This window comes from Triplophysa rosa, linkage group LG15 (genome assembly GCF_024868665.1).
Source record: "Triplophysa rosa linkage group LG15, Trosa_1v2, whole genome shotgun sequence".
Classification (NCBI taxonomy): domain Eukaryota; kingdom Metazoa; phylum Chordata; class Actinopteri; order Cypriniformes; family Nemacheilidae; genus Triplophysa; species Triplophysa rosa.
Genome location: NC_079904.1, coordinates 8,605,183 through 8,621,225, shown reverse-complemented (window position 1 = coordinate 8,621,225; position 16,043 = coordinate 8,605,183). Strand labels below are relative to the sequence as shown.

General features: G+C 39.9%; 1 protein-coding gene across 7 annotated transcripts in view; it reads right to left on the bottom strand.

Annotated features, from left to right (window-relative positions):
• Positions 1–16,043, bottom strand: part of sash1a (SAM and SH3 domain containing 1a) — a 433,329-nt gene that overhangs the window by 63,486 nt on the left and 353,800 nt on the right. The window contains exon 1 of one of the 7 annotated variants that reach the window (XM_057352055.1): positions 5,490–5,639. The exons of 5 other annotated variants lie outside the window; for them this stretch is intronic. Coding sequence is in view for 1 of the 2 variants with exons in the window: in XM_057352051.1 (XP_057208034.1) it covers positions 1,447–1,452 (6 nt within the window). In the remaining variant the exon portion in view is untranslated. Of the gene's footprint in view, positions 1–1,446; positions 1,468–5,489; positions 5,640–16,043 lie in introns of those variants that run through there. One more of the 7 variants, XM_057352051.1, reaches the window with a different exon arrangement.

The window sequence follows — 16,043 nt, the reverse complement described above, 5'->3', positions numbered from 1 at the left end:
AAAATGCAATGGCTGTTTTTTTTATACATCAAATCAAATCGCAGCAAAAAACTCAAGCCATGCCCACAATTTTTCTCATTCGAAATTCCATTTCACTCGGAAATGCTTCATAATACGGAAGTAAAAATGATCTCAACTTCCGGTTCACAGGGACTTTAAATTTAGTCCACTTATGGGTTATAATTTCTTACATATAGTTTCACAATTTACTGAAGAAAGAAAGTTTACATCTTGAGTGGCTTAAAGGTAAGTAATTAAGAGAAAATCTTAATCTTTGGTGAACTATTGAAGGTCATCTATATACCAGTGTACCTCTACACATTTACAAAATGTACTTAGCAGGTATTCACAATTACAAATTGATTGATTTACTTTTCAACTTGTCTTGCGTTAGATTTTTGATCAATGAATCGTCTCTAAAATGAGAATGTGCAACCTGCTACCAAATAATGGTTTGTGTTCTCCAATTATAAACCCAAGTGTGTGTGTGTGTGTGTGTGTGTGTGTGTGTGTGTGTGTGTGTTTAGCACAAATTCACACAATCTGCTTGTTAACAGTATAATCATATCAACATTATTTCAGTCCGGCAGACATTTGAACCTGTTTGATCCAATGAGAATTGAACATATGACCCAGGTGTTAAATAAACACTAGCCAGGTAGTGAGGTTAAAGGGTGTGTGTACTTGAACTCCTGCTGCTATGGGCAAAAAATCAGAAGAGCTCTTTGTTTCAATCTCCACTCCCCAAACACCTATTCCCCCTCAGGTAGTCTTCCTCCATTAATATACTACTGGAGCCAGACGCCGACAGACAAACACACACTATACTCCACTTAACTCACGGTTGGGGGTTCAGGATAAAAGGGAAAAGAATATGTAGACACAAGGCTGCCGGCACTGATCAGGATGGGCTTGACTTTATAAGCCCCATTATCCAGGTTTTAAAGTGGGACTGATATTCATAAACACATCAAACTCAGCGGGAGGTTTGGGATACACAATTAGACCGAGCTGTTACGGCAGCGAAACAGCAATAAGTAGTCCACAGGGATGTAGATGCTGTGTCAACACATTTTCAGCTACACGCAGACCCACCTAAGAAAGTTTTGTGTGAGTGTGTCTATTGGTGAGCAGTCTCTGTTTTTACTGGAAAACTTCACGTATCATCACAACTCTGCTCGGCCAGATTATACAACGTCAAATTCACTTCAAATAAACGAACACTTGTTGTTGCGTCTTCGAGGTCTTACCAGAAAGACCTGGACTTTTATTCCAGTTTACTATGGAATAACTACAGAGAACTGTCTGGGAAACTATATAGGGAACATTCTTGTTTACTTTGTTGATATTACTGTCATGTCCGTGTTCATTTAAATAATAAGGCACCCAATTCGAGTTCAAGGGAACGTTCATCCAAAAATGAAAATTCAGGCATTGTTTACTCACCCTCATGTTCTTTCAAACTTGTACTCTCTTTCTTTGGTGGAGTAATCTAGCATCATCTCCAAGGTGATCTTTTTGATACAATGGTGAGTATGAATTTATTTTTTGTTGTTTTTGTTTTCGGTGATGTATCACTTTAAGAAAGGCAGAAAACGTGGCAGGCAGGCAGGCAGACAGACAGGGCGGTCCCGCCTGGCAATACTGAGTCAAAGAGAGATTTAGCATGGAACATTAAGCAAGCAGATTTAAACTAGACACACCTGTGATATTCACATATTAACAAACACATACGCACAATCTGAGGAATAATACATCTGCTAACAATATGCGCCTGACCTCAGTTCAGCTTCACCATGTCATCTTTAAAAATAAACAATATTAAACATATGCACACACATAAACAATTCAGTGTTTTCTTTTTCTACAGTCCAGTGTAGTTATGTTACAGAAATAGAACTCATTTGCAACCTTTGATCTGCATAGGATGATGTCTTTATTTCTTTTCATGTTCTGAAACACACAGTTTGATATACAAATCTGCAAAACTAACAACGCCGTTGACTTCTCTACTTTTGGAGTCTGCTCATCTGTTAAAGGTCGAATGTGTAATTTTTTGGAGGATCTATTGACAGAAATGCAATATACTGTAATATACATATATCTACATACACCGTGGGTCCCCTTGCATGGACAAACTCTACAGAGCGTGTTTCGTAAATATGATAACTAATTCAGCAAAGAAGCGAAAACATGATGACATCTTAGTCCTGTGTCAGCCACTGTAGTGCTTCAAAGGGGAGGGGTGGAGTGAGCCATTGGTTGCAATTCGCAACCTCACCACTAGATGCCGCTAAATTTCATCTGATCCTTCAATTAAATCTTTATATAAACCTTTAATGTAATATATGGTAAGATGTGATATAATGTAAGATGGAAAAATGTGTGTATAAGTGTGGGTGTGTTACCGGTTGCTACATGACAGCGTTGTGTGTATGAGCTCATTACAGCATTTTTTACACTGAAAGAAAAGAAAGTATTGTTCCTCATTCGACACACATGCACACATATAGACGGGATAAGAGCATGACTGTGTGTGTGTGTGTGTGTGTGTTACAGTGAATGTGTCAGTGTATGAGGGTGGACAGCAGGAGAATGGGAGCGTCACACTTCATTGTTCACAGTGGCTGTGGGATAATGTACAAAAGATGTGCCTATACAGCACACATACACACATATGCACGCAACCGGTTTAAGATTTGATCTCATATTGTAAGTTAGATATACATGACTATGTATACGTATGCTCCACTTTTCCCTACTTTGTTACAGAGCAAAGGACAGATCTTTTTTTAAATGCTTGCACATTAGCATGGATTCATACAGGCACACCCTCACATGCACAATTTCATGGTCCTGTGGTGTGCCACCTCTGCAGAACAGAAACACCCTTGTATATCACTGATGTGGAACGAGGAGATATGATCGGCTTACAGTCAGTCTATAAGACAATCTCACTGTACACTAGTGCAGATTAAAGTTACTAAACAACTTCAACACACACGCACTAGGACATGTCTGCTGTAAACCCTGATGTTCAGTTTGGATGAGGTCACCACACATCTGGAGAATGACACAGTTTTGAAACCTCGCTCTGTGAAATAAACTTCACTCTCCAACACAACAAGTAACACATCATCACTCATTCATTGCACAATCTCTCTCACACACACGCTCACACACACACACAAGCTATCTAAATAGTCAAACACAATGTAAAAATTACATTTCACAAGAAACACAGATTTTCCCAAAAATAAGCAACCCAATAATATTTTGTAAGTACAGTTAGCTGTGTGTGTGTCATGTCTACAGCAGAGGAGGCTAAGAGGTCTGATTAAATACTGTACGCCACACACTCTCTTGAAATGACATCATGGGCATGACGGCCTGTTGTTTGGGTTAAGACTAACTATCTACAATGCATCATTTCTGAGCCAAGCTATGAATATATAATTACAGTATAAAAATAATACAGACACTTGAGTGTTGATGCTAGGGTGTTGAGGGTGGTTGGCAGAGCGTTGCCATGTGGTTCCTTGTTGTTTAGTGATGATTAACTTGCTATGTGAATACTGGTTCTTACTTGCCCATGTTTGGAGAACACAACCCTATTCTGGTCTTTAAGTGTAGTTTATTATCGCCTAAAACTAAAAACTTCACAAAAACTGAAAATGTTGCCTGAGCAATAAACTAAAATAAGCTTAAGTAGAGGAATTAAAATTATGAACTGAAAATAAATACAAATTAAACTATAAGCCTTAAATAAAAATAAAAATATACATTTGGGCGGTTTTAGTCAACTCATACCACGGACTGACGTAGATTTGTGGGGGTGTGGTTACACGAGGCGTTTCAGGCAGGTCTGGGTGAGCATTCGCTTTTAGATAGAATGCATCTTTTGTTCCCACACTTTAATTTTTGCAATTTTACGTGTCTAATACAAGCATGGGCAACTTATAACACACCAAAGACACGTAAAAGCACGTGTTCGCGCCATATGACCACTTTAACTTATATGGCAATATGAAAAATACAATACTATAATGAAAGTCTTTAAAGACAGAGAGGTGACTAATACAAAAAATAGACCGGTCCCTCAGGCTTATACAATATACGCAATACAATAAATCCTAACATATTCAAAAAGAAAACGATGGGCAATGAGGAAACAGCAGGGGACTGAGCAGGTACTGGCTAACATTGCCATGGCAACACAACTCATATCAGGACGGGATGCCAGCAGACTCTCTAAAAGCTAAAGTTATGGTGATTTCACTGATGAAACTGCCAGCGGTTTAAGCAAATCACAATCACTCCATAGACCAGCTAAGCTCGGTTGTCCCTGCAGTCTTCATGATGGGAGGACTAGACTTCTATCAGTTTGTTTTTTACCTCTCTTATGAACTGTAAACACAGATTTTTGAGGTATTTAACCTATGTTCGTTCTAATTGTATAATGTATATTCACATAATGTGAACAAAACTAAAGTCTTTCTTTCTCGATCCTGAATTGATCCAGATGCTGTCGGGTGTCTTCCAGAAAGGAAGTCAAACACAAGGGACTTCGAATGTGTGTGTGTGTGTGTGTGTGTATCTGAATGCTTGTTAGCAAAATTTCATTGTCGTTACCATACAAAACATACCTCATTGTCTAACTTCCTTTCCTGTTTGAATCTAAACAGCTGGGATATGATGTGTGGGCTTTTGTTTGTGTCCACAAACTTCATTGTTTGTATTACAGTATGCCTTTGCTTTAGCTACTTTCAATACTGCAAACCAACTTCACATTTGTATGCATAAGTGAGATGTAAGGGCACCATTTACATTAAGTTTGTGCTGCATGAACAAGTTTATTTCTTGTGATAAAATGAGGTCAATACAGTTTATATTTATGCTTTATAATGTTTATAATGGCAACCCTGCATCTGTCAAACAAAGATGCATCTCTGTCTCTCTCTTTCACGTTAGCACACATTCACGCAGCTGTATGTGAGATGCTATGGCCCAGTAACCCAACAACCTGAACTATCACAGCAAACCATTTTAACTAAAAAAATAAAGAAAATACAAAGAAACTAAAATAAAACCAATATCTGCTTACAGTGGAAGTCTATGTGGAATTGTTTCCCTATACACCTCCATTGTAAGTGTGTAACTATCAACAGGTTTTAATTTGTTTGTACAAAGCAGTCAAAAGCAGATTTTTGTGGCAATCGATAGCATGCATTGTATTTAACGAGTATATTGCTTTAGGAGTAATGTAGCGTAAACAGACCGCTGCATCAGCAAACAATACTGACAAACTGTAATATACTGAACTACTTGCAAAACTTTTCCTGATCTTTTGCAGTTCCCCAACTATGTGAAATTTGAATTGATCTAAATGCATGCACACGCTACTTGAAGTGAATTTATAATTCAAACATAAATATCAAACAGAATAACACGCTGTAACAATTTAACAGTAGTTTAATCGCAGGACTCACCGGTGTAACAGAAGCTTGTGTTTAATGTCACTCAGGGTGAACTCATCTGTCTCCTTTCTTTGTCTTTATTTCTTTCATTCTCTGTTCTATTACTCTCTAAACCTCCCTCCTCTTTTCCAAGTTCCCTCCTCCCTTAGTACAGCTTCCTCCACGCCTGCTCTCTCTCTCTCTCTCTCTCTCTCTCTCTCTCTCTCTCTCTCTCTCTCTCTCTCTCTCTCTCTCTCTCTCTCTATACAATAGGGAATTAAAACAATGCATAGCTGCAGAAGAGAGCTGGATCAACAAATTCATTCTCTGAGGTTATAAACGTCAGCATGGAAACACATACACGCTTCACAAACACACAAGCACACACATAAATACCTTGTAGCTCTCAGCTGAAATGGGCCCTCACTAAAGTTGTGACACATCCACATACAGACCACAGCTGTGGTCCCGATAGAGAGACTGCAGCATTGAAACATCTTTGGCTTGAGTGTAACAGGGTTCAGTTGAGCTCGGAGCTGATTGGCTCCTGTGGGATGACTGGCGTTTCCTGTTACTGTATCCATTGCCAGCATCCTCCCTCAAACTTTAAAACATAGCCCAGAGCCAAATACACACACATTACTCTCTCTATCTCACAGACTCTACACGGCACTCAGATTTTTATACATGACCCAAATACTGAGAAAAGACATTTGATGCAGGAAAATCAACAGTTATCTCCAGGGAGTCTGAGGTTTATTCAATGTACAGTAGACAGAGAGAAAATAGCTTTGAAAAATACATCTGATAGGTTACAATTGGTGGTGGTGGTGTGCGTGTGTGTCACTATTAGTTTTGCTCAGGTTTGAGCTATATGTTCAAGAAGCTTTGGAAAAGAAGCTTTTAGAAAAAAGTGTGCTATTAGTTTTCTTAGCAAACTGACTTACAACGCAGATGATAATACGGTTGACTTAAAGGGACAGTTCACCCAAAATGAAAATTCTTTCATCATTTATGTACCCTCGTGTCATTTCAGACTTGTATGACTTTATTTCCTCAGCATAAGACAAAAGAAGATATTTTGAAGACGTTGGTAACCAAACAACATTGGACACTATTGACTTCCATTGTATGGACACAAAACCACTGAGACATTTCTCAAAATCATATACAGGTTTGAACCACATGAGAGTGAATAAATGACATCTTTTTTTATTTTGGGGGGTTTTGTCCCTTTAAATTAAAGGAGTGACACAAGTTATATCTAGAGACTAAATTATCACTGAGACCTGGGGGTTGATTCTTTTGTCCTAAGGCTGGAATACACTACAAGAATTTTAAAATCTGAACAGATTTTTAAAAGACTAGACATCATACATTTGCAGACTTTTTGAACGTTTGCATAGAAAACAATACATGATAAAATCTGCAGACTGGCGCAGACTTTCTGCAACAACTCCAGACTGAAAATCTGGGCAAAATCTGAGCAAAAGTCTTGTAGTGTATTCCATCCATAAGGCTAGTAACAGGAGGTGGTGAGATGGTACAGGAGATCGTATCTCTACTAGAGGCTGACATTTTTTGGGATACCCGTGGGTCACGGGAATCCCGCAGGATGGGAAACAAAATCACTATTAATCACGTGACTGGAACGGGACAGGAAAAAATGTCAGCGGGAGTGGGCGGGACTGGGAATACACAAATATACCTTTGATATAAATAAACATATAATCTTCTGTTTGCTTTGGTGTGGCTGGTTAAGTGAATAACGTGGTCCACACACCCGTAAAAGTTGGTGCCGGTAATGCACCAAGTTGGTATGCCAACCACCAATAATATAAGAGAAGGCGGCGGCTTCCCATGCACTTACTAGACTGTAGCCGCGAAAATCAAAATCAAAATGGAGTTGGACCCGAAACTCACGCTGCAAAACCTACTCTGGGAAAATGATGACTGTCGTGCTCACCGACATTTCTGGGCAGTCTTAATGTAGTTTTTACTGCAACTGACAGATTTCGGACATAAAAAAACACGAGAGTGGGAGAGAATGGGAGTCATTCTTCTGGGATTGGGATGGGATTTTCCCCCAGTTTTTTCGCAAGATTGGGATGGGACGGGAATTTTTTTGGGGGAGTGGGACGGGAGAGGTTTGAAAATCCACTCCTGTGTCACCCTCTAATCTCTACCATTGCAATTTCACTAACACAGCTTAGTACTGCCTTGAGGGAACTTAAGGAACAATGTATAAATAAATAAAGTGGAGTGAAATGAGGGGTGAAAAAAGATGGGAGACATTTGCTTAAAATGATTAAATTTAGTTTAAAAGAACCAATTATGCCTTATGTGCCATTACTGAGACACATTCACTTCTCCTGGACGATGTGAAGAAACGGCAGTAAAAAGGCCAAAAAAGTGCATGTTTTGTGTAATTGCATGGAATAAAAACAGCGGTTTAGACCAACCGTCCAACAGAAAAGCCTGCTCTCCCAAGACATGATGTGAGCCATCCCCATGAATTATGGGTAATAACAGCATTTCTATGCTCTAGTTTAGATTTAAACCTCTGGTATTAAGATGCTCTCCATTTAGACCAGGCTCCTCCAAGTCTACCGATTCAAAGATCTCAGAACAACACAGAACAGGACTGACATCAGCATCTAACCTGATTTGCCTGAGTGCTATTGAACTGCCATCTACAGTAGATGATATGCAACTTTTACAAGAAAAGGCAAGTCAGCAACATATATTAGAAAGCATTTGCCAGATTAATAATAATAATAATATATTTTTTAAATACTTATTTATATAACATTTAATGTAGGTTACTATATCATTTCATAATATTTATATAATAATTTTATATACTATTATTATAATAGTAACAACAACAACAACAACTATAATAATACTAATAATAACAGTAACAATACTAATAATAACAGTAATGATAATAATAATGATAATAATAATAATTATTAATTTATTTGAAAATATATATTTTTACTGTAACCCTAGTATGTTGTTGGCTAGACACTCATGCCATATCCATAATCTGTATATCAGTTTAATAAAAATAAAAGCAAGTGAATACAAACCTAACTGTGATACAAACATCTGAGTAGCAGTCTTAAAGTACATATTATTTATTGTTTTTTCCTCCTGAAGTACAGCTTGCTGTGCCAAGACACAGTAAATGAATCAATCTCTCATGCACAAAGAAAACCCTTGATAAACAAACAAGACGGCTACTCATACACAAACAGAGAATGTGTGTGTGATTAAAAATGACACTTTTTGTTTCTCTGTGGTCTGTTTACATGTTTCTGCTCCTAAACTGTCAGTAGATGTTTAGAGGAACAATGGCGATGCATACATGAAAGGTTTTTTCCAAACGGCAGCATCACAGTTCTTCCTTCAATGAAGGCTGTGAAATGAATTTAAGATATGTCCAGTTAGACCAGTGGACAATCTTAGTCATAAGCAGGTTCCAGGGGTAATACTATGCATCATTTATATGAAGTGAACACCCAACACATTCATTTTTGTTCATCTACAACAAGAGCTACAAGGAACACCTTTCGGGTCTGTGGGGACAAATACGCTCCATTTCAGAAGCATCAAACAGCAGCAGAAGTAGATTTGCTTATTCATGGATCCCAAATCATGTTATTCATTGCCTTTCAACAGATAGATAAAAACATACATTCCCTACCACCATAAACATGCCTCTTACACACATGCACAGGTAGGCGTGCACGTGCGCACACCCTCAAAGTGATTCCCCTGTGCTTTCAATCCTCATTCGAACAAAAGCTCTCATCAATTTTAAACAAGCTTCTGCTGAGGAATTTAGCGGCGATGTCCTACTTACTGCAATTTATATGTAAATGAGCAGCCGTGTGTGTGTGTGTGCATATGCGTATGATTGACTGAAAGACTGTGTAAATCTGTGTGTATCTGTGGAAATTGTGTTCATCTTCTATTGTGTACCCAAGTGTCTGTGTGAAAGGTAGGTAAACATAAATGTTAATGTATGCGTGTGTGAGTTCACGGACTGAATGAACACCACGCTCTGCTCCTACCGTCTCTGCTTAATGAGAAGCACTGATTGGCTTTTGTATCCGACAGCAGGAAAGCTGCTGACATACTGCAAGATGGAAGAGAAAGACAGAGAGAGACAAAAACAGAGCGAGAGAGAAACACTAGGTGGCAGCAGAGTATTATGACAATGAGGACACAGGTTACATGACAAACACATGAAAGAATAAGTTTATATTGGAGAGAGCAGAATGTATATTGCCATACACCCCCTTTCTTTTAAATAATTCATTTGTAGAGTAAACTTTAAGAAAAAACTGTTACTTAATTGTAAGTTAGTTTGGATAAAAGCATGTGCTAAATGAATAAATGTAAATAAAATTGAAATTGTTGAGAAGGCATTGCAATTCTCATTCTCATGACAAATCTTAGACACTCAGTCCTGGCATAGGCTTGTTAAACCAATCAAATGAGCTGTAAATAGCCATGTGACTATTCCGTCATGACAACACTGATTAATGTTAATGATGACACACGTATGTATAATCCCAAACCCTTAACTGAGCTGTAACAGTGGAAGGTGTACAGTAGTTCACATTTTTAGAAATCCTCTAAAACAGCCACTGGCAAAACATTTACTATAATATGATATAATATTTGCCAACCAAATGTATTTTGTCGGAATGCACATCTGTATGGCCATCAATAGAGAAAGATGCTTTTTAGCAGTGGTGTACTTAAGGCATCTACCAGCACGGTTTAACTCAACACACACCATCCCATCATTCCCATTATTCTTCTGATTATCAGTTTACCGTCAAATCATGCATGTAAAACAAAACCCAGTAAACTTTGGGATGAGACTGATTTTTTCCTGTCAATCATCTAAAGCATATAAGTAATCGCCCACCAACCACCAGTCACTATTCTGCAATTCCGGATTTGCTCCTCCACGCCCCGCTCTATTTTAGGTTTTGCCTCCACACCCCGCTCTATTTTAGTCTATTCTAGCTCATTTTATTCAATTCTGTAGTTCAATGACCAACTATAATTGTATAATTTAATAATCGAAGGCATGAGAGGTTGCAACTTTAACAAAAAACCTCCTGCCTTTGATAATTAAATACGCTAAAATATTGCAGAATTAAATGAATGTTTCAGACTGAGATCAGACCGCATTAGAGACAAAAAACAAGATAAAGTGAGATAAAGCGTGTGGGGAAGAAGTATGGCCATCTGTCTCTACCTGTCTGTGATTACCAGAAGCGGGAGGACAGCGTGGTCCTCCAGAGGATGAGAGGACGGACAGAGGAAGAATTGGAAGGAAAAGGGTGAGAGTCGAGGGAGGTATAAAGCAGTGAGAGGAAGTGAGGAATGATTTAGAGAGGAACGAGAGAGGCTCTCCTGAGGACGAGTGTGAACGGTCTATCAGTCAGACTGGAGGAAGAACGAGTGAGAGACTGAGAAGACATCAGTTCAACTTCAACCGAAAGTCTACATCTGAATCCCATGTGTGATATAGCAGCTTTAGTATTATTTTATGTATGTATTTATTTTGAGGGGACACCAGTGGCAGTTCTGTCTCACTGTAAAGATTGAGAAAATAGAAAAAACACTTTTCACGTACTATGGCTCAATCATTCCTTAGCGATATATATTCATTTTATCATGTACACACACATATTCATATTTAATAGTACATAATTGAAAACAGCATGATGATATTGCAGTATGAGACTGAACACATGAATAATGTGATTGATCTAATGTCAAAAAAAGGTAAAAGCCCTGTAACCCGGGAGTGAAGCAACAACAGAGAACCTCTAACCTGAAAGACAGACTTTATGACACACACACACCCCCGTCAATCTTATCTAGGTCCTTGAAAGTGACAGTTTTGTCAAAACCCAATCTCAAGTTGGATGATAAAAATAAATTCCATCAAATGATTGTAGGAATGTGTGTGTGTGTGTGTGTGTGGAGTGGCTCAGCCTGTAATTGTAGGTGTGTGTGTGTGTGTAATAAAATATGGATGCCATTGTTCAGTGGTGGTGGCGTTCTCCATGAGTGATTTTAATTACAGATGGTGGGATAAACTGGCCAGAAAGACTGCACTCTGGAGCACACACACACACACACACACACACACACACGCACGCACACGCACACACACACACGCACACGCACGCGCACGCGCACGCGCACACGCACACGCACACGCACACGCGCACACACACACACACACACACACACACACACACACACACACACACACACACACACACACACACAGGCAGCATGATGATTGATGACATGACATTAAAACGAGACAGAGCTAAAGCCTCTTTCAGGGTGAAAAGGGTAAAACATACATGAAAAGGTAGAGCTGAGGTTAGACAAAGAAAATAATACTAATATAGAACTCTCAGGTTCTCCATCTGTGGTGTGTGCGTGTGTTTTCTATGCTAATTAATGAAAATCTTGTTCTGTGTGAAAATGTTTAATAACAAAGCCTTAAGCGACTCAATGGCCCAGAAATTCCAATTAATAAACCCACCCTCCCCACCCACCTCTCGCTCTCCATTTTTCCCTTCACTGGCTGCGTGTTGTATTTCATTCAATGAGTAATGAAATCTACAACAGTAGCATGAAAAACAAGCTGTATTATTAATGTATTTTACCCCATATATATAGTATTTGTGCACACACAGCCAAAAGCAATACAAGACTTGAGTTTGACCTCGTCCTTCATTTATTCCAATGGAATGATGTAGAAATGCAAAACCTTACCATGAGAGTTAACCTTATTATTGGCTCACAAAAGATAAACCAAAATCAGTGCCAAATAAGAAATAAGAATCATGGAGCCTTTTACATGTGTGACACTGGAGCCTGCTATGACAGCAGTGGTAAAACCATCAGAATGACTGACAGCAAAATGAGACTATATTTCAGAAGCACTTCATTTAAATCAAGTCCTGTCTATGGCCTACGGCTCCCACAATGCTTTGTGTCAGCAATTCCTCATGTACGTGATATTTCCCATTACAACTGTGGCCTTATTTTAATAGCCTAGAGAAAGAACTGGATTAAGAAAAGAAATGTGTTTATATTTTTAAAACCATGTTTAGTCTCTTCATGAATATGGTTTAAAAGTATATTAAATTAAACGGACCTTTTTCACATTTCCGGGTTTTTCAGTAGCGGAAGTCGTCATTAAAAAAAGGTGCTTCAAATGGTTCTTTGATGCCATAGAAGAACCTATTGGTTCCATAAAGAACCTTTAACATCTGATTCATCTGTTCTTCAGATTATAAAAAATAATATTTTTAAGAGTGTATTTGGGTAAACTTCTATAGCGCTGAATGTGAGACTACCACAAATGTATTTTTTGCATCTACATTTGCTCAAATATCAGAAGAGAGAATGATGTCAAATTTACCGTGACTTCCATAGACGCTCTATAAGGAACACCCTCACATTAGCGTTAACTACTTTTTTGTCATTTATGCAAAGGTCATATAATACAAAGTATAGTGTTGAATGAAAATATGAAAAGCTTTGGAGGATTTATGATGCTGATGACCGTTGAACGCGTCATCACAGTCTTGTGAAAAAGGTCCATTATAAGTAACCCATGACAGGGAATGCACAAAAGTTTATTCATCCATAGAGGCTAATACTTGTACAAATAAAATAAGAAAATCACTGGTGAGGTCATGAGAAGACAGAGACTACATAAAAATGTATTACTACTTATTGTTATACATTTTTTTACAGGACAAATACTAATACACATTTTATTATATTTACAGCATTTATAAATAATATGTATTTATTATAACAGTGACCTTCTTGTAAAACACATGGAGTACAGTATAGTTTAAAAACTGAGGTGCACATTTCACTAAAATGAAATGCTAGATCTAGGTTTGAAGGTGCCTGATCTGGATTTGTCTGGTTCCGGCACAAATTAAGCTCTACCTCATCTTCCATATACACAAAACACCCATGATGAGGAAATTAGGTAAAACCAGGATAATCATCAAGCTCTTGTAAATTTATACTCAAGTGACACCTTATTAATGTAACATTCACAAGCCCATTAATCTTGATTTAGAGAGGCAGAGAGGAGCCGCTGGTTCCCTGCTGACTACATTATGTTTGTTTCATGTGTGCTTGAGCGATTATTTTAAACACACCAGCCTGTAACAAGGTAACTGCAAGAAAGTGTCTCTGACTGTGGACACTATCGCTGTGTAGAGAGTTCTTTAGTTAAAGCTCTGCACCAAATGTACCACTGTAACAAATCAATCGACAGCTTTGTGTGCTTGCCTTTACTGTCTCCAGACACGCTCACAAAAACGCACAAAACATTCATGCAATGCATAGCTAATAATTATAATAACTAGAGCCAAAAGGTACCTGAATATTTTCTGTGCGTTTGGATTGGAATTCATGGAATTTTAACAAGATAAAACACAGTAGGTCAGATTGAGTGAGAAAGCTGCTCTGGGTTGCTTTTCCCGAACAACGACATAACTTGCTGGTTGACCACCATATAGTACGATGGATCATTGGGGAAATTAACGACGTAGTTACGACAGTTTCACGAAATTACAGAAAAGACACACGAAATTCACATGTGCAAAAAGCACATGTGATCACATGTGAAATGTGTGTTTTTGGAACGTTTTGGTGTGAATTCCCACGTGAAACCCATGGGATAACATGTAAAAACCCATGGGATAACATATGCGACATGTCTCCACATGTGATCACATGTTCTTCACGTCACCACATGTTGCACATGTCATCCCATGGGTTTTTACATGTTATCCCATGGGTTTCACATGGGAATTCACATGGAATTCACACCAAAATGTTCCAAAAACACACATTTCACATGTGATCACACGTGTTTTTTGCACATGTTAAACACATGTTGTATACATGTGATCACATGCGAAAAACATGTAAAAACGTGAAATTCATGTGTCTTTTCTGTAAGGGAACTCTGTAGGAGATCAATCGTTTGAACCAAGTTGGTTCAGCAATCTAGTTGATGACGCCATACAGGTGGTGGAGTAATGACGTCTACTAATAAATACTGTGACGAGGGAGGCGTGACGAGAGCCGTGGGAGGAGGAAGCGAGGCCGGGACGCGATTGATAATGAGTGTCAGCTGGGCGTCATTCCGGCCTCGTATCTCTCACGGAGGAGCGGAAGCATAAAAGGACGAACGGCAGGGGAATACGGCGAGAGAGGACCGGGCCCGGAAATGTTAAGTTTTATTTATGTTTGTGTTTTACTTCCGTGTTATTGTTTGTTTATTTTTGATTAAAGTTTATTGTTTAAATGTTCGCCGGTTCCCGCCTCCTTCCTTCCTGTTCCCACGAACTTTTGCTACATTGGTGCCGAAACCCGGGAGGAAGGAGGGACATGCTGTCGAAGAGCCCTCGCCGCCGAGCGGCCTCGCGGTGCTGAGGAGTTCGGGCAGCGCGGACGAGGGCGTCCGCCAGCGGCTGCCCGAGATCGTGGTGCTGGAACGATGGGATTCGGTGGGGACGGAGAGCCCGCGGCCGTGCTCCTGGGACGAGGTGGGATGGCGGCCATGGAGGGAGCTCGGGAGTGCCGGCTGCCCTCAGCCAGAAGCCATCGCCGGCCGCCAGGAGGCGGAGGAGGATCGGGCCGTCCACCGAACGTCCAGCACCACAGCATAGCACCGCGAGGAAGAGCCTCTCGGCTGGCTGAGGACCGAGCGACGGCGTGTCGGGGAACCGGACTATTTTTTTTCCTCTCTCCCCGCTCTCGTCCCTGTCGCTCGGGGTGCTCCCGGCTCCGTTCTCTCGTCTCGTCGGTGCGTACCCCCAGGCGCTGGGGCTCTCAAGGGGGGGCCCCCGGGGGGAGTAAGCACAGGCGCGGTGGTACCCCCCGGCCTGTGATGGGCGATGGGGGTATGTAGCGAGGAAGGCGGGACGAGAGCCGTGGGGCAGGAAGGCGGGGCCGGTGGCGTGAGTGATAATGAGTATCAGCTGTACGCGCACCGGTCCCGCATGCCTCACGGGGAGCATAAGAGGACGAGCGACGGGACTGCCGAGGAGACAGGACCGGGCCCGGAAATAGGTTAAGTTTGTTTGTGTGGCCGGCAGTCGACCGTGAGGTGGCTGCCGGCCTGTTATTTGCTGTTTATTGTTTATTTATTTTTGAATTAAAGTTTTATGAATGTTCGCCGGTTCCCGCCTCCTTCCTTCCCTACTTTGAACTTTATTACAAATACATTCAGATCGAATTAATGTCAAATTCTTGCTGCTGTAAATAACATACATTGCATTTAACGGCGACTTTAGGTATCCTATTTTGTTATCTGTTGTTTTATTTCACGATATTTCATTCATTCATAAGTTTCCTCCTACGTCACTGCGCCCAGGGATTCACCAGGGTCCTAGTGCCCGTCTGTTCACGCCCATTCACGCACTTTTATAAAAACAGCGCTTGTATTTTCTTAACCAATTAAAATATGTCAAATTAAATTTGTTTGTATTTCGA